At 36.8% G+C, this 25,985-nt stretch overlaps 1 protein-coding gene across 1 annotated transcript in view; it reads right to left on the bottom strand.

Annotated features, from left to right (window-relative positions):
* LOC121315636 (A disintegrin and metalloproteinase with thrombospondin motifs 19-like) overlaps positions 1–25,985 on the bottom strand; it is a 96,997-nt gene that overhangs the window by 44,672 nt on the left and 26,340 nt on the right. The window contains exons 8-10 of the mRNA XM_041249902.1: positions 23,236–23,341; positions 5,803–5,943; positions 2,530–2,680 (exon numbers count right to left, since the gene is read on the bottom strand). Of these exons, the coding sequence (XP_041105836.1) occupies positions 2,530–2,680; positions 5,803–5,943; positions 23,236–23,341 (398 nt within the window). The remainder of the gene's footprint in view (positions 1–2,529; positions 2,681–5,802; positions 5,944–23,235; positions 23,342–25,985) is intronic.

The raw sequence follows: 25,985 nt of genomic DNA, 5'->3' as shown, positions 1-25,985 counted from the left end.
AACACTGCTGCCTTAGAAAGACTTAAAAGCTACACACACACACACACACACACACACACACACACACACACACACACACACACACACACACACACACACACACACACTGCTGTGCAAAAGTCTTAGACATGTTGCATTATTCTACTCTGATGCATTATGAGCATCAACTATTTACTCAAAGACTGCACTAGTGTTTTCTACTATTATAACAACCTTGACTTGCATAAAGAAGGAAAAACATTGAGTGAAATAGCTCGCATCACTCGATTTTCAAGATGTGGTATCCGAAGCATAATCAACAAGTAAGGAGAAACATCATCTGTAATTGACAAACCCAGGGCTGGAATTCTCTAAAAGCTGTCTAACAACAATGAGCAAAACTTGAAAATAATATCCTTAAGGAATAGAACGAAGACAAGCATTGAAATGACAACAGAACTGGCAGAAGGCATAGGTGTCGTTGCCAATTAAAGAATGTGTTACAGTAAGAGTACCTCTGTTAAGAAAGGGAAACAAGAATAAAAGGCTAAAATATGCACAAGAGCACAGAAATTGGACTACGGAACAATGGTCAAAGGTTCTTTGGACTGTTGATGGAGGGGAGGATGGAGGGCACAGGTAGAAGTGCTTGAAAAAGGGTTTAAATTGCAAACCGATTGAAGGTAGGTGAGGAATCCTTGCACAAGAACACAGAAAGTGAACTTTAATTCAACCCGCTGAAGACGGCATTTGAAAAGAAAAATAAAGGTGCTCTGTTCCAGTTTTCAATGGTATGCTTACATATATCTAGGGCAGGGTTGACAAACTCAATTGCTGGAGGGCCGCAATGTCTTCTGGTTTCGTTCCCCCCGAACTCTGAATTACTTAATTGATCTAATGATTTGATTAACTTGACACATTCAACACTTCTCTTCAGGTCTCAAAATGTTTCATAGGTCATGCACCTTGAATCAAGTGCATTTTTTCAACTGTAAAAGACCTTGAAAAATATGAAATGTGTCCAATTATACAAATAATTAGATCAATTATGTTAATTGAGAGCTTAAGTTGGAATGAAAACCAGAAGACCCTGCAGCCCTCGAGTACTGGAGTTTGACACCCCTTGAGCTGTCTCTGCATCCTAATAAAGTGAAAACTACTAATTAAATACTGGGTTTAAGATTATTATTTTTTTGCTAAAAATCAAAGGGATTTTAAATGATAGGCTTGCTATCAGTGTACACTCTGTACTGGGTATTTTAAGCTGAAAAGAAAATATGTGAGGAGAACTCTGCTAAACGAGTGAAAATAACAAAAGCACAACGATAAAGTAGACGACTGCAAGAATGAAATGCAATTAGGATCAGCGTCTGTTTAAAAAAAAAAATTGCAAAACATTATTAGAATCAGTCAAGATATGAAGGTAAAAACAAGTTACATTGTTTTGTAATTAACAGCTTTTTCTGGGTTTAATTAGGAAACAGAATTTGCTCAAAATAATTTTAAAGGGACGTCATGTGATAAAAAAAAAAAAAAAAAAAAAAAAAAAAACTGAAAAACTTCAAGACCTACGTATATCTTTGTTAATTTCTTTCTGAAGCTATTAGATATTTTTCAAAAAGTATTTCTATGGTTTAGTTTTAAATCTTGAGAACACAGAAGCTATTCCACATATTGGAATATATTTTGCCATAGTACAACAGTTGATTTGCTTACTTAATGGTATCTAGGTGTTAAATAGCACATCCAACTGTTATTAAACTATACACTTCCATTCCTTGTTCAATACTGTGCATGCTGTTTATACAGCGCTCTAATTCTGAATTTACAGTTATGACAGGGGGTGTGCGTTACTGATATCCTTGTTCTATTTGTTCTTTTGAAAAAAAGTTATTTCTGTCAAAGAATTAATCTTTTAAGGATTCAATATCCTGCTTGTTGTACCTGTTCTAATTAATCCCCTTTTTGCTGGTTTGTTAAACACTTGAAAACAGTGACAGACGTGGCCCACATATCTGGTTAAACGAAAGCAGTAACACAGCAGGAACGTGCACATTGCACTGCTAATGCAAATCACTCGTGATCTGGAAGGAACCCTCACTCCAGGTTAACTTGTTTTCTGTCTACTTGCCTATTTAGCCTGTTCACTGATAGTGTGGATAATTTGCTACTAATGACCAGCACAAGACTCCTCAAAGATTGATAGGATATTTCATTTAGACCACTAAAGAAGCTTTAGATTTCTCATTCAGTTTCTGGGAAAATCCATAGCATTGCTCACTATGTACTATATACTATGCAATGTATTACCTTCCACTGATATTAATACAAAATCCTATGGATATGGCATCCAGTCCAAATTAATTGAGGCTAGCTGCAGATCCAGAAATATCAAACGTGAAATTGTATTACTGGTAAGCAGGGGTTTTAAAGATTTCACAGATCCTGTCAGTCATTAACATTTATTTGTATGACTATGATTTGTTTATCTTACATGAAAGACCAATGTCTTTGTTCAACTCCAGAGAGACTTCATTACTCACTCCATACCTGCATTTTCTGGCAATAAGAGGCTTTTGGTCCAAACAGAATCTGACATTGCTCATCTGCAGTGTAAGTCATCCCAGGTAGCTTGGAAGGCAGAATCACAGAATTGAGGCTCTGGGGATCTGTCTGCAGCAAACAACTGCTCACCTTTGACCTAGCAGAAAGTACAAGCACAACCTTGTTAAACCTGTTTCTCATAGCATAAAATAAGAAAGAGGAAAGAGAGCAGACACATGTGCGCAGCTATTTCCTTTATGGTATATTTGCATAGTTTCAGTTAAATACATAATGTTTTTTATAACATGCCATGAATTTATTAAGGTACAGATTTATGTGATATGACAAACGGTGTTCTTCAGTAACTTCGAGAGACGCACTCAAGTCCAACTAGTTTGATCAGACTGTGGGATCTATGTTTAAAGTAACTGCAGCTAACAAAATACTGCCATGAACATATCTGTTCTAGTTTAGGTTAAAGGAAACTCAGTTTCCATGTCTTTTTCTTGGCGAAAAGGTTTGCACTCTCTGTAGTGTCTTCTGGTTCAAAACATGTACTAGCTGAATGCATGTCAATCAATAGGAGAAGCAGATGATTGGTTATTGACAGCAAAGCAGTTACTGAATGGAGTGGGGACAATTTCACTCTCCAAGCGAAAGCTCATGAAGTGTACTTTTCTTTACCCTAGTGTAGAACACGTGTTTCTTTCAAAACTGCACATCTAATGATACCTATACAATGAATAGATGTGCATGGTGGAAACATTGTATGGAGCTATTTTATTAGCTTAAATTAGCGTAATAGTGGATTTAAATCTGCACAGAGGAGGATCTAAATATTGCCGTTCTTTAATGCTGTGATAGCCCTTGGAATGATTTATAGCATAGCCTTTTCTACTTTCCACAGATCCTGTTTGAGTTGATGTTATGGTTCGAATTGCCCACTGAAACAGGAACAATCGCTCAGGTAGATAGGTAGCTCAACTCAGCTTCAGAATCATTTTCCAATATTATAAGAAATGCTTTTACAAATAAAATAAGTAAGTGCAGCGTGGTAGCATCACAGCCCAGATGGTATTTTCAGGGAGAAAGACTCAGACACAGAAAGCTCAGAGTTAAATGCACTAATGCACTCTGTAATTAAAAAAAGAAACAAAAATAACACAAAACAAAAAAACTTCACAAAACACACTTAACAAAATAAATGACACAAGAGCCATAACAAAAAGGTTTACAAAAGCTCACAAAAGTAAACAAGACGGGACAGGATGGGACAGCACAGCACGGAACAGGTAACACGAAACAAGCAACACGCAACATGCAACAGGACCTTCACCTCTACCACCAACATTAACTATCTAATTCTCAATTACCACCTGTGAACACGTATTTTATACACCTGTTCAATTGTCAGCTCCAGCTGCATTCCAACATGTTTTGACAGGGAGAAATTTAACCCCCTCCCTGCCAAGTTGCCAACCCAACATTATCCACACCAACACATACATTAAAATTGCAGGGCTATCGTCCTGCCACAGAAAGTAAAAGTTATTTTACTTCGTCTTTAGAATTTTTTTTACTAGGTGTTAAAGTTATGGATAAAATATACAATTTTGTACTTGTTTAAAAAAATGCTGAATGCATACAATTGAACAGAAAGCAGAATCAAAATGTAATGGAAACATTATTGTGGAATGAAAGTAAAACTCTTGTTTTCCTTTTTGTTTTAAAAATGAATCTGGTTCTCAGAGTATTCTATAAGGGAATATAGCAGCAGACTTTAAATCTGAGAAACTGGATAATGCTTTCTTCCTTAGAATCCTGACAAAAAGAGAAAGATACCTGTTCTAAAGGGGTATGCCAGCAAAGACCCCTGAAAGGCTGGGAGTTTGTAGATCCTTATTGCTCTCTCAACTGCAAGTTGACTTACAGGTTAACTTTACCTAAACTTTTCACAGGGTTTCTGAATGGCAGGGTTTTTAATGCCACTTTGTACAAGCTAATTTTCCAATGAGCAATACCTTTCAAATTAAATCTCATTATAATTCTACGGTAATAACCACAAATATGAACCATTTGCTCCCAAAAATAATGATAGATTATATTCTGTGAATAATGTTTATTTTTGTATTATCAGCCAGATATAACTTGCCTTCAATCAGATGTAGGGCTGAACCTGCTGATACACTTGGAATGTTTTCTAGGCAAAATAACGTATTGTTATACCTGATTAATATAAGTCCCTGAATAGCCAACATTAACATTTTAATTAGGTTTAATCCTCTCTGTACTGTTTCCCGTAGGATGATTATAATTTAATAATAATCATTTTTAACAATGTGTAGACTTCCAGATGGAACAGGATTTAATTGAAGGTCTTTGGTGTGCATTAATATGGGAATAAAGCAACAGAGGAGGTTTCAAGCATGCATAGCGAGCATGGTAATTCTTAAGTCTGCTTTACTTAAATGTGACACCTCACAACCCTAAGCTCTTCTGCAGGGCAGTTTTTGTTTCCAACTGGGTTTAATGGCATAATTATGTTTTCACCACGAGAAAACACTACTTCCACTCGTTGGTTGGTGATTGGGTGGGTGGGTGGTTGACGGTTTGATGGTGGAGGGCGGGGTTGGGAGGGTGGGGTTGGTGGTTTGGTGGGTGGGTGGATTCATAGGTTGGTGGATTCGTAGGATGGCAGGTTGGCAGGCGGGTGGTTGTGCTGTGCTGCGCTCTCTTCTCTGTGCACCAGCATGAGGATTTATTACTGTGTGGGTAGCGAGGGAGTGGGAACCAAGTGTGTTAATGACAGGGATTCATTTAGAGAATTTTAATCCCATCAAACTTTACTTAAGTTTGTGTCTTTTGCTTTATAGCTGTTTTCTCACTGTGTTTGGTTTTTCCTTTTTGCAATTAGTGGTGGCCACATCAGCTGCACCCCCTGTGCAAATAACTAAAACCTGCACACCTGAGCGGCATTTTCAACATCAAACCCTCTGTGTCTCTCAGTGGATACCCACACAGTAACTGCACACCCCTGTTACAGCTCAATGGATTTTAACAAACTGGTTTAACTACAAACAACTGGTTTGTTAGCAAAACTGCAAGAACCATCTATCCTTTATTTATTTCTCTGGAAAGTCTTACCATTGTACAGAAATTGTTCAAATTAAATGTCTCAAACTGAAATGTCTATAAAAGGGATCCCTTTCCCCGGGTCTAGTTTCAATATCCCCATTCTATCTGGAAACTGAGTCCAACTGAGTCCCACTGTTGCATTACCTGAGAAACCTTTCCATGTCCTCTCTGCTGCATTGAGACCAGGAGACGTCTCCAAGGTTTTGTCCTTTAATCCACTCCCCAGACATGATATGGAGGCCATCTGCACAGGACGGGTGGTCATTGTCATGATTTATCCCCATGCTAAAATTGGAGAAGAATGAAACAACACACAAAATGATGTCCAGAAAAAAAAAACTAGGGCATAAATAACTGAAATAAAAAAGCATAAATGTTTTAGTGGATTAAAGAATGACCTCTAATAGACTGGTAATTACAGTTACCTGTCCATTAGAGGTCACTATTTGGTTACTTTCTTTAATTAGTGGTTACACTTGTATGATTGCTCTGTTGGAATGACCTCATTAACAGATTACCCAGCTGTAAAAAGAGGCACGTTTGTTTCAACTCGAGTTGGAATGTAAGGAGAGGTGAACAAACAGTATTTGACTGTGGGAAAACTGTGCGATACAACTAATCACAGAACTGATGTTTTGTTTTGTTGGGGAAACAGCTTACTTGTCCTGACCTTAGTTAGGGAACCCACAAAAGTATGTATAAATTAGGATCTCCATGAGGAGTGAGGTTTTTGGTTGTCTTTTTGTTTCTGTTTAAAAAAAAAAAAGTTACAAATAAGCACAACTGTGTTGTTGGGAGGAAGAACAAGTTCCTGCACTGGTTGCTGTGCATACCCCCTCAGCCCATCCACCACACTAGCTTAATATCTTAACCGCATTTTAGGTTGCAATGAATTTATATAAAGCTTACCTAATAGCCTCAATTTTAGATGCCCATTTTAAAAGGCCACAGCCAAGATTCCACTTTACAGTAATTCCACTCCCCTGTGTAGACATTTATTTGTGTTTTGTATAAAATAAATTTTTAGTCAAAACTGACATATTGTTTTCATTTGTACAGTTGGTGTGTAATTACTGGATTTTCCATTTTTATTTTTGGACTTTTGCCTAACAGCTATGGTAAATTGTGAATTAATAATATCGGTCTTCGAAGAACAAAATATTCATTTATCAAAGCCATTTTAGCTATTTAATAAGTAAAGCAATGCCGTCAAGCAATAACATTATTCACAGAGGACCGAATACAACTGGACCCAGGGGAAGAAACAGAGCTGCAAGAAAAGCAGGCATATGGATTCATATATTCATTTTCATTAAATCTTTAAGATCTCACAAACTTAGCCCACGGTTCCATACTTCAATCCCAATGTAATAAGAAACAATGTCACCTCATTAGAATTGAAATAGTTTTTGGTAATATGAATTACATTAACATGTTTTACAATGTATTGATGATCATTTAAAATTGTTAAAAAAAAAACATTTTTTATACATTACAAAAAAAATGATACTAATAAAAATACAAAAAGAGTTTGTACTAAGAAAGAAAATGTCATAAGTTAAACCTGAATTGACACTTTCCAGGGGAAATTTAATTGTACCAATTTTTGTTAAAAGACTATTAGCGCTGACAGCCCTAAAATGTGCAGGAAATTAAACTATTTAAAACACTTTCTTTTTTTATAAAAAGGTATGTCGACAGTATTAGATATACAAGATAACATGCCAAAGGGTTTTTATTAAAAATAGTCACCTGGTATTAAATGTCACTTTGCTGTAATTGAGCGGATTATATTTTGCACAGTAACACATAGTACTGCATTATTTACATTATGGTGGGAGCCAAATGTGTCAAAATCAATTACAGTCGCCACCGCTTAGAACGGCCGCGTTTGAGTTAACGTAATTAACACGTAACAAGCAATGGATGGTATAAACTCCCACACAATAAACTGATATTCAAAATGTCCCCCAATCACCAGTACAGTAATCAAAACATTAAAAGCTATGAATGTAATAAAAAAAAGTAATGCAAGTGCAGAAGTGTACAGTACAGGCAGGCTACATTACTGCAAACTGTTTCCAGCGAACAACTGTGATATGCATCTGGATAATCTTTTTTTGCAAGCACAGACAGCAAACCTTGTCAGCGTTTTCTAAAAAATTCAAATTCGGCTCTATATTCGGATGCTGCTCCATATTAGCAGTGTTACAAGCGCAGCACCACGTCATCTGTGTCTGTTTCAGGCAGAGCGTCCTGGTTGCTAAGGTGACACAGCTGATAATTCTTCGCTGAGAAATCGCTTGCATTTTCGTCAGCACTCTTCTCCTCAATTACAGAAACCCCAGCATTTTTGAAGCAACGTTGCATTGTTTGCTGACTGACAGGGTTCCGAGCATGCTTTAGCAGGCCACAGTATCTAACAGAGGCATTTTACTTACACAATGAATTTTCGTGAAGATATGAAAATCTCTTTTTAAAGCCATCCTGACAAAGGATGACTAGAGCAACAGCCAATACAACTGAAAAATAAAAAATTGTTGTCAACTAGAAAATATTTGTATTTTGTAAAACTGCTACTTTTTCAAAGGACTCCACCAGGAACTTCTCTATCACGCACAATCATTGCACAAACTACAATAAAGCCTGAAGACACTTTCAAGCTTCTCTGCTAATGCTTAACCTGGGAGATATAACATGGATATTACATTACACAGAGGCTTGCAGGTGTTATCCACAGGATAGTTGTTTTCGAAGACTCTAATACTGTCCTCCTGGGTAATCTGCAAAGCATTTATATCTTAATTCTGTATAAGCTGTTAATAAAACTATAAAAGAGATGTCATCCTATTTTATCAATAGAAAACCCCCACATGTGCACACAGTGTGCATGACATAGAAACCACACAGATTTTCCACCTTAAGTCTCCAACTGATTCTTCAAAATAACCCCCATACATACTGAAATATAAAATGCTTACTACAGTGTAATGGATGTTAGAAACTGATGCAGCTGCATGTTTAACAACCCGTGGTTTTTTTGTTAATGATGATATTTTGGAGTGAGATTATCCAGATCTTTAATGATTACTGCATACTACTGTGTAAACTTTTTTTTTTTTTTTTTTTTTTTTTTTTTCCCCCAACAATTAACCCAAATGTTTCCTGTGATATATTTTCAGCTCACCCTAGATGGCAGCATCAAGCACGAGGGCCCCCTCTACTGGAGTGAGCAAGGTGAGTTTATGAGGGAGTGTATGATTTTCTGGCCCTTATGCCTAACAAATGATCAAACTGCTGTTTTTTTTTTTTGTTTTTTTCATAATTAGCAAACAGCTAAGAGTTCCCAATCTTTTATTTTCTCGCCAATTTAAATGCTATATACCTTCTCGGGTTCAACAGCCATTTATTTTCAGCCAGCAAACCTAAGCAGTGGTTGTTCTTAAGATGCTAAGCTACTGCATCCTGGAGGCAAGTCTGACTAATCTTCATCTGGTCTTAACTGCTGCCTGACCAGTATGGGTTACTGTGGCACAGTGAGTCAACCAACCAAAGACCAAATGCAGTTCTCTCTATGGGTCACAAGCAGAAAACAAGAACTCAGCATGACAGGTATTTGAACCACCGATTGCATTACCCACTATGTGAGAACTCCATAACAAATATCTTTTTGATATACTTTTGCTTTCAGACTCAAGTTTTTAAATATGATTGTGTTAGCAGGCTGAGAACATACCTACAGCAATGTAATTAAGGGTTAACCCAATTCAGTTGATTCTAGTATTTGAGTAAGATTCTAAAGATTTCACTGTGAGTACAGCAGCATTCAACTTTTTTCCTGTAGATTATCCTTCCTAATCCTTTCTTTTTAATCTCATTTTAACCAATAAATAATTAAGCAGTAAGACCCAGCCAACAAGAGCATTACCAGACATTAGGGACCGCTTGGGTGGTAACTGACCAGTAGCATCATACATTACCTAGGAGCACAAGAACATTACTTGTGTATTTATTTTTGTGTTGGCATTGAAAGAACTTAAATAACAGCATTTAAATTGATGACTACACTATTATTATCCATTCTAACAATGTTCCCAGAGATGTAGGGCACTTGTGGGTAGCTTTGCTTTGACTCCTCTGTCCAGTTCGTACCATACAAGTTCTATGGGATTGAGGTCTGGAGACTGGGTAGGCCAGGTCATTAGATTGAGTTGTCCTTCACTTTCCTTCTTTGCCAGATAGTTCTTGCACAACTTTGAGGTGTGTTTTGGGTCATTATCTTGCTGAAGAATGAAGGACTGCCCAACTAATCCTGATGGAATGGCATGCCTCTGAAGTTTGCTATGATAGCCATGCTGGTTGAGCTTACCATGGACTTGGTAAAGATCACCAACTCTGTCACCAGCAAAGCAACCCCAGACCATGACACTGCCTCCTCCATGCTTGGCAGTGGGAACCACACATGCAGAACTCATGCGCTCACCCTCTCTGCATCTTACAAATACTCAGCAGTTGGACCCAAATATTTCAAATTTTGACATCGGTCCATAAGACCAAATTCCACTCCTCAAACGTCCAGTTTCTGTGTTTTCTGGCCCAGGCAAGTCTCTTCCTCTTATTCTGCACTCTTAACAATGGTTTCTTTGCAGCAATTCTTCTAGTTAGGCCAGCTTCATGCAATCTCCTCTGAACAGTTAATGTTGAAACATCTGTACTTCTAGTAGCATTTAACTGAGCTTGTATTTCAGGGACAGTTAATCGTCGATTTCACAGACTTGTGACTCGAATGAACTTGTTCTCTGATTCTGAAGTTACCCTTGGCCTGCCTGACCTTGTTTGGTCCTCATGAGTGCCAGTTTCTTCAAATTGTTTGATGGTCTTGGCCACAGCAGTTACAGACACTTGTAAAGTTCTTGCGATTTGTCTTAAAGATTGACCTTCATTTTCTAAATTAACTACAGGCTGTCTTTTTTGCTTAACTGAGTGTATTTTGCCATTTTCTGCTCCCTTACATTCAGGAATGACAAACTTGTGCCTATGCTAATCATGGACCCTCACCTGTTAACAATAATTGGTGACAAAAGGTTAATTAGGTAACATGCTAGTTAACTCAGAGAAATCTAACAAAGACACTTTTATACTTAGGCTACTGTTCTAACACCATGTTTTACACATTTCAGACTTTTAACTAACTTGGGCTTCAGACTGAAATCTCCTTTCTTTGGGTGACCATTTCATTGAAATTAACAAGATTTACATTTTCATTTAAAAAATCAAATTTTTTAATGCAATTCACTTATGATTATCAGTTTATATAAGTACATGTATCATATAATGAAATACTAAGTGTTTATAGACAAATTTATATAGTTAAAAGCATAGATAATCATGAAAAACCAGGTTTCAAGCAGGTGTACTCAAACTTTTGACTGGTACTATATATATATATATATATATATATATATATATATATATATATATATATATATATATATATATACACACACACACATACACACACATACGCACACACACAAAATTCACTCTGCTCATGAGAATAGGTAGGCTGATCGTAGATCCCAGTTTAAATTTTCCCAGATTGAAATAGGGATACTAGAGTCTGAATTAAAATCCAGTTAATATACCTGTTCAATATGTTACTTGGGGATGTGAATTCCACTAATGTCAGTTTTTTTTTTTTTTTTTTTTATGAACATTTATTGTAACAATTTCTAAAACTGTGCTCACAAAACCACACAAGAGTGACACCTAAAGCTTAATGTTAATCAATTGTATACCATATACAGTTATTGAAGTGTTGGCCAATGCTGCACATTTGCTAACAGTAAACTGCTTACTGTGCAGTGCTTCAAATACATGATGCTAATAAAATAATTTCAGCAATCATTTAATAGGTCTCACATGACTTTAATTGGTAATTTATTTGAAAATGTAAATTTCAAGAGGTTATATCAAGGAACTCATCGACACTGAAAACAAATCAGTCAGATAAGTCTACCCTTGAAGGAGAACCAATGAGTGAAGCTTCTTGGAGTACCTTTAAAAAAACTAAATGGAAAACATTTAAAATGTTTAGTTTCCTTTAGTTTTTTTTTTTTGTATATCAGAAGTCATTGTCTATTATTAACACATGCTCTGAATTGTTTTTCCTACAAGAACCCAAACTCCCAGAAGCAACTTGGTGTCAGTTGTTTCTTCAAGGACAAGTGCAGCATGGGAAAGTGCAAAATTCTCTGAAAAAAAATCAACCCTCAAATACACAGTGTTTAATATAGTTCTATGAAGTGATGGCAATGCATATTAGATTAGATTTACTGGGATTATCTTGTACTTTAATGACGGACCTGGGACTGAGCAAATATAAGTGCTGCATTTTCTGGGAGAAGAAGCTGGTCATGGAACAAGCCTGAGCAGCCTGTCAAGCCCCTTTTCCTGAGGCCCACTCAGAGTTGCATGTGGAAGAAAGAACGTAAAAGGAAACCCAATTAGCAAACCATGTGCACAAAGGTATGCACCTTAAATAGTACAGACATGAAGGTAACACGTAGTTACACAACAGGATAAGCAGACTATAAGTTTCTAAATTAAAATAATAAGCAGAATTACTTTGCCATCCAATGTTATTTTAGTTTTTTTTTTTTTCCAAGAAAAAAATAAAATTATATATATATTCAATTAAGAAAGTAATAGTTTTCCAAATAAATAAATAAATAAAAATAACAGCTACCTTATTCCTAAACTTAATTATTATGGCTGTATAAAAATTACACCTTTGTGACTCCAAACACAGGGACTTAGTTAACTACAGCAATGTGTTGTAGTGATTTACTGGATGCCACAAAGGGGGGCATTTTGTATTGGAGCTGGAGTCTATCAAATATCTAACTGAACACATTGGGCTAGTATCTTATTTTACAATTCTTAAACAAATATTACTTATAAACCGCTAAATAATGTCTTAGTTAATAACTCCTTGTTTGGTAATTTAGAAGAGTGTGGTTGTGTGATTTTATATTAATCATAATATTTGAGTTTATATCCCATAAAGCAGTTTGCCAAAAAAGATTATGGAAGTGATTTGGAATGGTATGAGTTGTTTTTCTTTAAAACTGCATTTAAGGCCAGTAGATAAATACATGAACACTTTCTTTAGATTATTTTTACATTAAATGTTTCAGATTTCAAGTTCACTACAGTAACATAAATCTTATGACGCCATGACACATTTTTCATGAGACTATATTCTGTGCAAAAGCCACCATTTGCAAGACAAAAGGTTAGGACTGGGTTAGAACATTAGGTTGTTTGTTTTAAACAGTAATGATCAAAGTTTCTTCGTTTTTATAAATCTCATTACTAAGGATTGACATAACCCAAAAATGTTATTGTATGTTGTGTTGCCATGGTTTTGAATTTGGACAAATGCTAAGAGTCAACATTCTTCAAGTAACACATAAGTAAAGCTTCATTAGGGGTATTTAACAAAATCAGATTTGAGAATTACCATGTGCACACAATTGACATTTTTTAATAAACATTTTATTATTTAATATGATGAACTATAAATCTAGTGCTTGATTTTGAATGTATTAACAAAATAACTGGCTGAGCGTAGATTTCTCCCGAATGCACCGTATGTCTGGCTGTGCAGCACATTACACCTGCAATTAATCATATGCATGTCCTTCATCCTCACGTTCTTTTGAAAACCTTAGCTGTTGTAACACCCCAGGGAAATCACTGGAATTACTACTGGAATGAGCCAGTGGACTGGTCAAGCTCTGGCTGCAAAGTTAAACTTTCTACAGCATAATGGCTTACATTACCACTGCTAGACGTCTTCAATAATGTACTGTTACAAAAAGAATATACTAACTACCAATACTACTATATGTGCAAGTGCACATAATATTATGTTACAGGATGTGGAACTTATGCTAGTATTGTCCAATATATTATTTTTGTAATGGTTAGAGCAAAGGAATAGAGGCAATGAATATTACCTTTATTCTGGATTTAATGTTATTAATAAACTGCAGGTGGCCTCATTATCACTTTCACCTAAGAGATTTTGAAGATAGGCAAAAGTTTACCTTTGTAATCCAAACAAGCACCCTCAAAGCAGGTGTTTGCAAAGAGCAAACGCTTTCTCAGGAAACATACTGAACACACAATATATAAGCAGCTTGTGAGAGCCACAACTAAGGAGTCAATGTAGAGAAAACTTAAAATGAACATATGTTAGAACAATGTATTAATTATTTTAATTTTAAAATACTTGTAGTCAACTGTATGAGGAAAATGGTTATCATTTTTGTTCAACTGTTAAATGAAGCATGTTTGTGCAAAATAATAACATTTCACTGCAATATATTTAAGATACAATACACACATAGTGCTTCACAGATTTACAGTACAGCAACTGTTTTGTACCCTTAAGAATTACAGGTTTCAATTTGTATCTACATTGAAATATTGTATATAAACATAACTACATCAAATATATTTAACACAAATACATGCAGATATGTTATGTATTGATGCTGGGAAGTTTGACATACCTGAAAATATTCAAAATCATAATGGAAAATGAATGAAAGTGAGACATGTAAATGAATTCGTCTTTACCAGCCTACATGTAGCACTTAAATTATGACACACAAGTGCCCCTGGTGGTTTCTGAAAATCTTGCCACTAGGTTAACTAATTGATTGCTTCAGTACTTTTATTAAATGCAAGCTTTTGTCAGACAGTAGATGACTTGTCGTAATGAAAGTGCAGTTGGACAGCAAATACTAAATGAAGACACAATTGGTCCAAACGTATTTTATTATCCACCAAAACCAGCCAATCTATACTTTGACTCAACAAAAGCAATCAGTCCTGTACCCATAGCTGCCGAAATCAGCCAATCACAGCTTGTCAGCTCGTCTGGAGCTCATCATCTTTCAACAACAACAAACCAAGACACAGACAATTCAGTAATTTTGCTCCATTCAAACTGGCAATGTCCAGATAAACTATAAGCAGCTCTGACAAGAATAAAAGTTATTTGTTTAATAAAGTTATTATTATAAAAAATAATAATAATAATTATGTATGTGATCCTTTGAGACTATTTCCTAAAACTTTTCTCAAGGGGGAGAGTCCCGACGAATCATCACAAGTTCAAGGTATATGTAGGTATTAAAGTGTTTTTTTTTTTTTTAAAGAAAATAATGAGAAATATAGTTTTCTAACAGGGATAGTGCCCTCTCAATGAAGGCTCTACAATGTGGTCGCTGACTGTGGAGTCCACTTCGACGGCACTATCGCTTAAAAAAGATGCCCTCTCTGTTTTTTTTTCTGTTTAGATTATTTTTGTAGTCTTTACATACCTTTACCGAACATTGGCAATCTTGTAACTGGCATCTGATTGAAATAGGCTAGGACTTTATTTATCATCTTGTTTGATGTGCTGTCATCCAGTACCGGAACAAATTCTCCAGACTAAGGGCCTCATGCACTAAACGGTGGTAAATTACTTGAAATACTGCATGGTAAGATAAACCCATACTGCACGCAAAAAGGAAGGTGTGACAGTTCTATTCACTAATATAACAATATGCACAAATAAGGGGAGCTAAATGATTCATTTGCCAGTCATCATAGCACGCGAAATGCTGCACGCGTTACACATCCTTTATTTTTGTATATGGGCACTCTAAAAGACAGGTAGTCCGGCTCTTACTTTGTCAGAATGACAATTAAATACAGTACCTGAAAGCAGATATACACGTTTATCATGTTTCCCACACAGCACTACTTATGGTCTGTTATATTTATATTGTGATTTCAACAAGCGGTAAACTTAACACAAGCTGAGGGGCTTAGGAAAGTTAGCACCTTTAAGTAAATACGGTTTTTATATCAAGTCCTTTCCTCTCAGTATTAGGGGAGAGAATTTGAATACATTTCCATGGTTACCATTATTAATTGTATGTAAATGACTTGCACGTGGTATTTTTTTCCACGCGATTCATTTCGAGTGCAAAGTCATTTGCCGCTGGTTAGTGAATATAGCAGGTGGACAAAGCACGCAGTAACAAGCTTACTGTGTGGTAAACTGGTTTCCGCTGTTTAGTGCATGAGGCCCCATATATTTTTTATCTTATTCTTCCCAAAAAAACGTGTTTGTCTTAAATTAAAAGAGTTGGATGTTTTTACGATAAATACATAAAAACTATTAACATTAATAAAAACTTAAGAAACTAGTTTAACAATGCAGCTTAGCAACTGCAATTTGAAAGCGGCTCAGTCCTACACTACTATTTGAGAAACTGGCTCATATACAGTTTATGCCGGGTTAAATAAATTTGACACATCCCTGACACGCATCTACGGGCTAGTAGCCTTTACAGTACAGTATGTATAGGCAAGGCTCTCTGTGTGTGACAGTCCGGCTTGATAAACTGAAAATGACAGTTTTCATTGAAAAAAAAAACTGTTTAATAAAGTATAAAGCTTATACTTTATACCTTTGTGAAATAATTAATTCCAAAAGGATTCATTTTATTATAAGCACATATCCAATTCCTGTTGGGTTGAATATGTGCGGACGTTTTGAAAAATAGACATTAAAATAATAACTGCATTAACACAATTAAGATGCTTAACAATCAATTACTTCTAGTAATTATGAAGTAAGTAGTATATTTACAAATCTATATTTTTCACAGCAACAACAATGTTCCATATTGTTACAGATACAGCTTCAGAACTGTACCCAATACAGGCACCATAGTGGGATGTTTACTATAATGTAAATAATGAATGTTTATTGTATTATTGTCAAACAAAGAGACAGAAAATGCATACACAGCTAGAAGTATTCCCCATTAAAAGTAAAGTCAGTTTCTATTGATTTGCTAAGCCTGTCTGCTTCTACTTTCCGTGGATCGGCCAGCGCTAGCTAAACTGCGCCAGTGTCCAGCCTTTGCTCTGTTCAAAATCACAACATGATGGAACAGAAGGTAATGCAGATGCTCTTGAGTTTGCTCATCGTCTTCCATTTGTTTAGCATTCATCAGAATTGAGACTGGAGTGTTTCAAGGGAACAGGGAATGGTTATATTATGGAATATGTGGCAGTGTGGAAGCCCTGCCAATGCACGTGTGTGTGTTTGTGTTTTGGTGTGGGAATAATGGGTTGAATAATGGGTTGGCAGGGCTTCAATATCTCTCGGTCACAACACGTGGGAATGTCACAGGTGCATAAACAGGGTGATCACGGGTGTTAGTTAGAAAGGATAGGACTGATGTTGGTGTTAGAGGTGAAGGTATGTGTTTGGTGTTCCGTGTTGTCTTGTGTTTGTAGGGTTCAATGAACTGTTTATTTTGACCACCATGCCTTTTGTTTTGTTCCAGTGTGGGTTTATTGTTATTTGTTTGTTTATTAAATGTGCGCATTAGCATTTAAACCTGCAGCTTTCTTGTCTCTGAGTCTCCTTCCTGGTTGCCAGTGATGCTACCCTGTCACAAATACCAATGGGTTATTTTTTAAAATGTACAGATTCACCTTACCACATAAGTTAACATAACTTATATATACACACACACACACACACACACACACACACACACAAAATAATCATAATCAATTCCAATAATAACAGCATCAGCTTTCTTATCGTGATGCAATGCTTTGTAGAAATAAATGTGAGCTACTGTTGTGCCTGTTAAGTGGTTCCTTCCCTCACAGAGGCTTGTTTTTGTGCTACTGTTTTGCCACATTACTATAGGCATTGCTTTTTAAATGACTTGGCAAGACTGCAGTAACCTAAGAAACTCAGACCCAGCTGCAGTCAATAACCAAGTTATTCAGTGCAATCTCTAACTTGACGAGTAAGTATGCTTGTACTACATAGTGACTTATTCAAAACTTGATTGACGGTAAAAAGACATTCTGAAATGTCTGCTTAACAGATGTTATGTGTGTTGCTTATCCATCTCTTATGATGTTAATAGCAGAGGTGTACTTATTCCTTAATGTGAAGTATTTATGTGTTAGACAAAAACTGCAAGTACATGGTGGTGTCCCGGTTCAACCTACTTTTCGAATATGCTCTGTGTAAATAGCTAGTTAATAATCTTTTTTGCCAAACTTCCATATTATCTTCAAATAATGTAGCAGATTGAATGACTACAACCAGTCGCAATGTTAACCATTCCCCTAAAATATATGTATTACCTCTAATTAGCTTTATAAACCCTTTTTTTTATTGTGCAGAGAATGTTTTTGTTCTTCAGTTTCATTTTTTTTGTGTACATTAATTCCGTATTTCAAGTACAATGTTTTATATAAACTGCTGCATCCTGATACTTTTGCTATAATTCAGATGTCTGAATAAACTGCAACAGCAAGGAAGGGTCCCCAGATGGCTCACCTGGTAAAAGCAGTGCCGCACGGCATGCAGGGTGAGTCATACAACCAGAGATCGCAAGTTTGAATCCTGGTTGTGAGAGGCAGACAGTCCTCGCTGGGGACTCCGGGGGGCGCCGCATTGGCTTTGGCGCTCCCGGAGTTAGGAAGGTGGGATCAGGCTTAGACTGTTTCTCCTCAATGCTCTGCAGTGACCCCTACAGGCCAGAAGCAGAGTGAGCTTGGAGGCAGAGATTTGCTGGACTGCCGGTAGCCTGCAGACATCCACTCTCCTGGGTGTAAAAAGACTAGCCGCGGCGAAGGAAAAAAATAATAATAATAAAATCAGGGGTAAAAAGGAATTAGAGATTCTAAATTAAAAAGAAGTAGTATAATGGGGCAGGAGAAACAAAAAACATGCAGATGTCTTAACAAGACCACCATGTCAACTTCACCGGAACAAAAACATGCCAGATGTTACATTTCTGTTCAATATATAATGCTTGCATTTGGCTTTCATGCATACAGGGCCGAATTTGTATCCACTGTGGTAGAAAAATGTGATGTTGAGTTCATATTTCATGCTATTTTCACCACATTGTCTGAATTGATGCCTGACTGCACTTCTACAGTGAATGATAAACAAAACTGTACGTTCCACAGATGTGTCCACATTTTAAGCAAGCCTCCAGCGACACACAGTACAGGAAGATATGGGCATAGAATACTAAGGAACATGGATAAAATTTATATGGGCCATTAGAACGAGTATCTGACTTGTTATACTGAAGACATATTTACAAACATATTTACAAACACTTTCTCCAACACAAAGCCCCCTTTCATGCAGTTCTATTACAGCGTGACAGAAGGTCTAATTTGGGGTTATCCCAACTGATGTTGCAGACACAATAGAGAGTAATACCATAATGTAAAACATTCAGCATTGACTAGAGAGGAAAGAGTGATTGGTTCGGGCAGTTAAATTGCTCATTGAATCAATACAGGTAATGCAACTGATACAACTAGAAATGGGAGTTTTGTGAACAATGTAAGGTGAATTACAATATGTTATTACAATTGTTAAAATTATTGCTTAGAATGAATGCATACAATATCATCATATATATATATATATATATATATATATATATATATATAATATAGCTATATATATATATATATATATATATATTATATATATTAGCCATTTTAACAGGGTACAAGAGTCAAATTTCCGACTTAAACACGTAGGTCCTAAAGCAGTGATAGCCTCACACACAGTTGGTGTCAAGGGGGAGGGAGGGGGGGGAAGGGGGGGGGGGGGGGGGGGGGGGGGGGTCACACATTAAAATCTACATAGAAACAAAAATAAACTTTACATTCCATCTTTAACTCCAGAGTTATTTTAAGAAAGTTTTTCTTTTTCCAAGTCTGAATTAAATACAGTTTAAAATGTATGGAACTGTTCTAGAGGCCACCCTGTCCGACTACTGTTATAGAAGCGAATGACAGTCTACAATGAGTATGAACACTATGACACTGTATTTTAATCATACAGCATGTACTATTTAAATAGAACATAAGTTAAAGCTTTGTAAATAGGGCCCAATGTAAAGACTGTGAAACTGTAATACACAGGGTGAAGTAACCCAAAGTAACTCTTCACCAGAGTCAGTGAAGAAGCAAAAAAGTAAACATCATTATTCACCTGCTGGAGAAAAGAGTGGTTTAACAATGGATGGGACCACAGCATTTTAATGAAAGGTTTCTTCACAGTTTCTGTGAGTAAGAAACAAAAATGATTAAAGGTGCTGAACTCTGGTTTGATTTTGGAACTCATTCCCTGGGAAGCAAACCATTGCCATAAAGGGGACAGTAATTATATGACTGGACAGAGCACATTCTGTGAAAACAAATCCAAAAGATATACTGTATTTAATTGTCTAAACAACACAGATGATTAAAGTCAAAATAAATGTTTGCTTAAAATCTACTGTACTGCACTTCTGAAACTGGGGTGCCCTAGTTCTTCTGTGTTAGATAATGGGAGAGAGGTGCTTTTCCATAATGTCTGCCAAACCAAGCCTCATTTGTGAAATCTAAAAGCCCTCTCTCATTAGCACAAACTGGTCTTGACTATTTGACCCAATTTCCCATGATTTTGTAAAAGTTTTTTTTTAAAGCCACTTAGCCTTGAGAATGACCCCAAGTTGGGGTTGTTTGCATCACCATTATGGATGAGTGCTGCTTTTGTACATGCCTTGCCAAGAAATGACAAACCTTGCTGAGTCTCTTTGGCATACATGAAGGCACACAATGATTCATCTAGGGTTTTTGTGTCTTTAAATTAGAGATACAAAGTGTAAATCTATCTATCTAGCTATCTATCTAGCTATCTATTACATAACATATTAATAGATACGATACTCCAGATCTGAGATTAAAAGTGCCAAATTTAGAGGGATCACAGAGTTTTAAACAATTCAATGATATGCACTATTTTAATCTTCGAGTAATACTTCACTGATATTTTTATTTCTCAGATTTATGGTTATGCATTTTGCTTTATCCAAGAGGATGAGTGGGTCATTGTTTAATTATAGTGACATCTACAGCCAAAGGTTTTGCGTCACCATATAGAACGTTAGGTTATTATCATAACCTTGGTTCCCTGAAATAGAAATGTAATCATTACCGAATGGGTATTTACATCCTGAAGACCCAAATCATCAACATTGTATACCAAAGCTGCTCAGTGAACCTGTGAATCAGTCATGGCCCTGCCCCCAAGGGCAGAAAAGGACTGCACTCACAGATCTCAGCTGCATTTTTCCCTTAAGTCTGCTGCAATCATGGACGCAGTGACCTTGAAGGTTAACAGTTACATTTCTATTTCAGGGAAACATGGTTATGATAATAACCTGACGTTCCCTTTCAAGTACAAAATGTAACCATTACCGAATGGGTGAGTACACCAAAGCCATTGCAAGGGCAAGATTGCAGACGACTGGAGTGCTACAAGGCTAAACCAGCGCTTGCCCTGTGCGTTACCATTCGGAACCCTAGTGACAGCGTGTTGAGGATCCATTCAGCACGTAGAACCTAGTGAAGGTATGGAAAGTAGCCGACACCGACGCATTGCATACGTCCTTGACAGATGCACCCTGGAATAAAGCCTACAAAGTTGAAAGGCCCCTGGTGGAATGGGCAGTAAGCTTTTCTGGAGGGGGGGGGGGGGGGGGGGGGGGGGGGGGGGGGACTTGGACACACAGCCACTGCTTAGACAGGGCTTGACCATGGGACCATAGCAAACAAAAAATTGTTTGGTCTGCTTCCAACTTTTCGTCATGTCAACGGGCCCGAACTGGGCAGAGTGTATGGAGCTGTCGCTCTGTCAGACTGGAAAGGAGATGGATGGAAAGCTTTCAATTCCACAGACTGGTTGACTGAGTGAACCCTGCCTGTTAGAAAGGACTAACAGCCTTCACAATGGTGATGCTAAAAACTGTCAACAAACCGGCATCATGATACTGTGGTTGGAATTGTAAGCAGCCACAACCAAAGCGAGTATCTTGGTCCTGTGCAGTGCTGCTGAGCCCAGCAGCTACTTTTGCTGCACATGTGCTAAGTACCATGTTGCAGACAGGCCTGCGCACAGTACCTGTAAAACTACAGAAATTATATAAAACATCTTGTAAGCGAAGTTATGTTGCTGGTTCCCTGGGAAGGAATGACTCGAGCCGCTGGCTTCGTGCGGGGCACAAGGCCACAACGGCATGTAAAAAGCAACAGACTGTAGTGCACAAAATACACATCATTAGCTTTTACAGCGATTAGTTTAAGTTTAAGCTCTCTAGCAGAAGATGCTGGACAGATTTACAAAACTGCATATTGCATTGAATTCAATCATATCATTTTGCTATTTTTCTAGCTGGTTTTAGCTACCACTTTATGCAACATGACATTTTGTGTTGGTACTGTATTCTCCTCATCAGTCATATGTCATAGTTTTGTTTTCAGCTTAACATTCACTCGACTGACAAAGAATAAAATCATTTCTAGGATGAAGTGTCTTCCACTGTGCCAGTTTGTTATGGCAGAGCGCACTGACAGTTCTCTCACTTAGCTTTGATGTGCACCTCTTGAGAAGTAGTAATAGCAATGATTAACCAGAAGCTACTCAAATAAATATGACAAGTATAGACCTATAGCAATTCTTAACTCATATTTACTATGAGGAGGTCATCATAGTTGTGTGTAATGTTTTGATAGTTTGTACTTTTCTGAAATGTTCTTTCACAAGTTTGTGTATTTAGTAAAACCACAAGTTTATTAAAATATAGGTACAGCTTCTGTATACTAAAAATGCAGTGTAAGATTCTAACCCAATTCTTTACATTTATTTAATTTTCAAAAGGAATAAAGGCCACTTTCTTCAGTCTCATTGCCAGCCTACATTCTTTTACTCATTACATCCATCTGTAATTATTATAATACAGGTCTAGAAGTAAAAAAAAAAGTCAATATAAATCAGTGTGGCACAGCCTATTCGGCTGTTATATTATATTTATGAAATAAATATTTTGTCAACTTCAGCATGACTTCAGATATTGTTGACATAATTCTTTATTCGCATGGAGAGGAGTATGCTGTTACAGTAGTTTTGAGCTCTGTTCACCACCATTGAAAAGCTACCCGAATATTATTAACCATGTTTATCACACAATTTCTATTTTTCCTAGAGTACTGTACATTATAAACACCCTCAGTATCAAATTAAGATGAGCAACACATATCATAAAGCCTGAACTTCAAAGGGATTTACAGTTCCCACATGGCATTCAGAAGAATTTAGACTATTTGTCCATAAAAAATACATGGTATGAATTATTTTACACCAAAGAATGGTATTCAACAAATTTAGCAAAGGTTTGCCATTTATATAGTCTCTTGTATGCACACACTATTGCTGGTTAAAGGTGTATTTGATGTTCATTATGCTAGGAACCTGGGGATATAACATATAACTGATGCTAAAAATGATACCTTTCCAATAAAGTGTCTTTCATAACCAAGAACTTGACTTATACAAAGCAAATGTATTTTTACAGACCCTCAATATCTTACATCCATTCAGGAAAAAGAATGACTTACTTGTGCCCCATCTCATGAGCGATTGTAAATGCCAGATTAAGTCCATTATCCTCAGCAAGGATGCACTTTCTCTTCTCACTGCACATCCCACTTAAGTATGCTATACCTGTAAGAAAAATGTTTATTACATTAGAGGTCTGCTTGGGCCTAAATTTCAAACCAGGTCCGAACCCGACCCGACCAAACAAAATCCGAACCCATCTTGATCTCAGAAGATAAGAACTGTTCCACAGAACTGGAATGGAAAACCACCAAGGAACATTACTTTAGACTACTGTCAATGCATGTGATTCAATTCCACTTAAAATGTAACACATTTAATACTCAATATAAGAATACAGCATTATCTTTGTGGGTGTGAAAAACTAATGTGTCAGTGTTGTTAATTCTTATCTAGCCCATCGTACTATTGATTTCATTTCGCGCTACAATAATCAAAAGTTATTAGCTCGATATTTCAGATAACGATTATATTTGCCACTTAGGTCCCGGCTGGCATAGATAACTTATGATCGCCTCACAACACCATTGTAAACAAATAAGAGGAACCACCTACAGTCCTTAGAATAGAGATGCATTTCATACTTTATTATTTTTTTCATACTTTATTCTTTAATCCACAAGCATACAAATGGGGTCAGGGTGTACCTATTGGCTAGGGTTTGGATTACAGTATGCAGTGTTTCTGTGTATCCTGTATACATGCTTGTCACAAAGAGGACCGCAGTGGCTGATGTCAGACCAGAAACAGGAAATAAACAAAAAGAGAGGTTGAGTTTGGTGAAGCTGAGTGCTTGCTTGCGCTCAGCATTTAATGAATGAACTGAACAGAAAATAAAAAGGTTGTAACAAACAAAAATACAGGACACGGCACATTTGCCAAAACAAAAGAGACGAACAAAACAGACTACACAGACAAACACGGTGAGCTTCTATTTTTACTTATTATTACACTTATGATTATTACCTCCGTCTCCAGTCCCATTCTCCACTCACCAAACACACAACACCAAGTGGGTGAAAACATGCAGCTTTTATGCAGCTGTACCAAGACTCGATTGCTAATCAGTCATTCAATTGGAGTCGCGGTACAACTGCACGTGAATTAATAAAGTACATTTCCCCGTGCTCACATATTATTACGTTTTACTTGCATGTGAAGTGCGTGCAATCCTCGTGCCTGTTTATATTCCGTGTACCAATGACTATACACCAACATTAACACACAACATATAACACAAAATACACACAGGGGCGGGCACTTTGCCACAATGCTGTATAACCAATCATTATTTTTGGCTCCTAAAATGTACAAGAATCTCACAGTGGGGAAAGGGACCATTGTATGGCAATTGTTTTTTCTTGTCAATTTTAGAAAACAATAGAACCTTCACATTTCATAAAGAAAATCACAAACAATCCAAAATGAAATTTAGCAAAAAACACATTTGGTCAGAATTGCCTTATAAATCCGACCCAGCATGAGGTAGTAAAGGAATAAACAGTCGCCTGTATTCCAAAAAGAAAAAGGGTCACAGGGTTACATGAAATTCCATACATCATCACTTGTTTAAATACACATCTATCACATGCTTGCATTTACAGGGCCTTCAGTTTCAAACTACAGTCTGCATTCTCCCAGGATCTAAATCTGACTTTAATTTTTAAAATCTGCTCAATACATCAAGTGCAATTAATGTGGTGTGCCTTCACTCCTAAATGCAGCTGAGCTTTTACATAAAAGACACATAAAAAAAACAGGCTACTGGATGTAAATGAGCCAGTTACTACAAACAGGCTAGTCCATGTTTATTTCATGCTTATTAATTTCATGTGTAAAGAACTGTCAGGTTTAAGAAGCCTGCTGTGTCCTTAGCTCCTGTCGTATCATACTAAAGAAAATCATTTCTATTCTTTCTACATATCTGGGCTTTGACTTCATGTAGCTAAACAGTACACCTGGAATCGACCCAAGGGTAAAACATTTGGGACAAATAAAGTCTTTGTTATATATATATATAACCCATCTTACTCAACTCGCTGCCCTGCAGTGTTTCACGGTGGCGTGGTACCTGTAATGTTAGGATATCTGCAAGACCCTTCTGAAATATTAACTTAGTAATGTGGCTTTATTTCAGAAAAGAACATTTTTTACATGTATCAGCTCACTGTCACTTCCAGGTGTAATCAGCACTTTCCTTTCCTGTTCCCATGCTCCTGGCCAGGCATGCTGTTGATTCGTCCAGGAACATCCAAGCCTCTGGGAGCATACTGTATCTAAGCCTAATCCTAAACCTAAATCACAACTTTACCCCAAACCTTTAACTCAATTAAACCTTAAAGTCACCTTAGGGACATTCAGTCAGTCAGTCCCCCAGGGGGTCAATTGAAGTGTTATTTCTCTATAAATTGAATGCTATGTTGGTCCTGTAGCATTTAGAACCAGACAATGCTACTGTACAACCTTATATTGGCAGCACTGCATGATGCTGTTCAGTGGGTTAAAAGTATTCCTGGTGGCAGTTTCTGTTCCTTCAAGCTGGAGCTGCAGGACAAACTAGCTAACGTCCTCATTGAGACGCTGTATGTATTTATAAAAGAAATCCCTACAAAAATATACTTTGGTATTTTGTTTCTTGAATTAATTGTACTTTATTACTGTTTCTGCTATTTTGTGGCCAAAAATCTGTGTCTGCCTTTTTTATTCAATCCAGAAAGTGAATTAGTCTGTTCTTTATTGCAATGCCCAC

This window comes from Polyodon spathula, chromosome 1 (assembly GCF_017654505.1).
Source record: "Polyodon spathula isolate WHYD16114869_AA chromosome 1, ASM1765450v1, whole genome shotgun sequence".
NCBI lineage: Eukaryota > Metazoa > Chordata > Actinopteri > Acipenseriformes > Polyodontidae > Polyodon > Polyodon spathula.
This window is presented reverse-complemented; position numbering and strand designations above follow the sequence as displayed.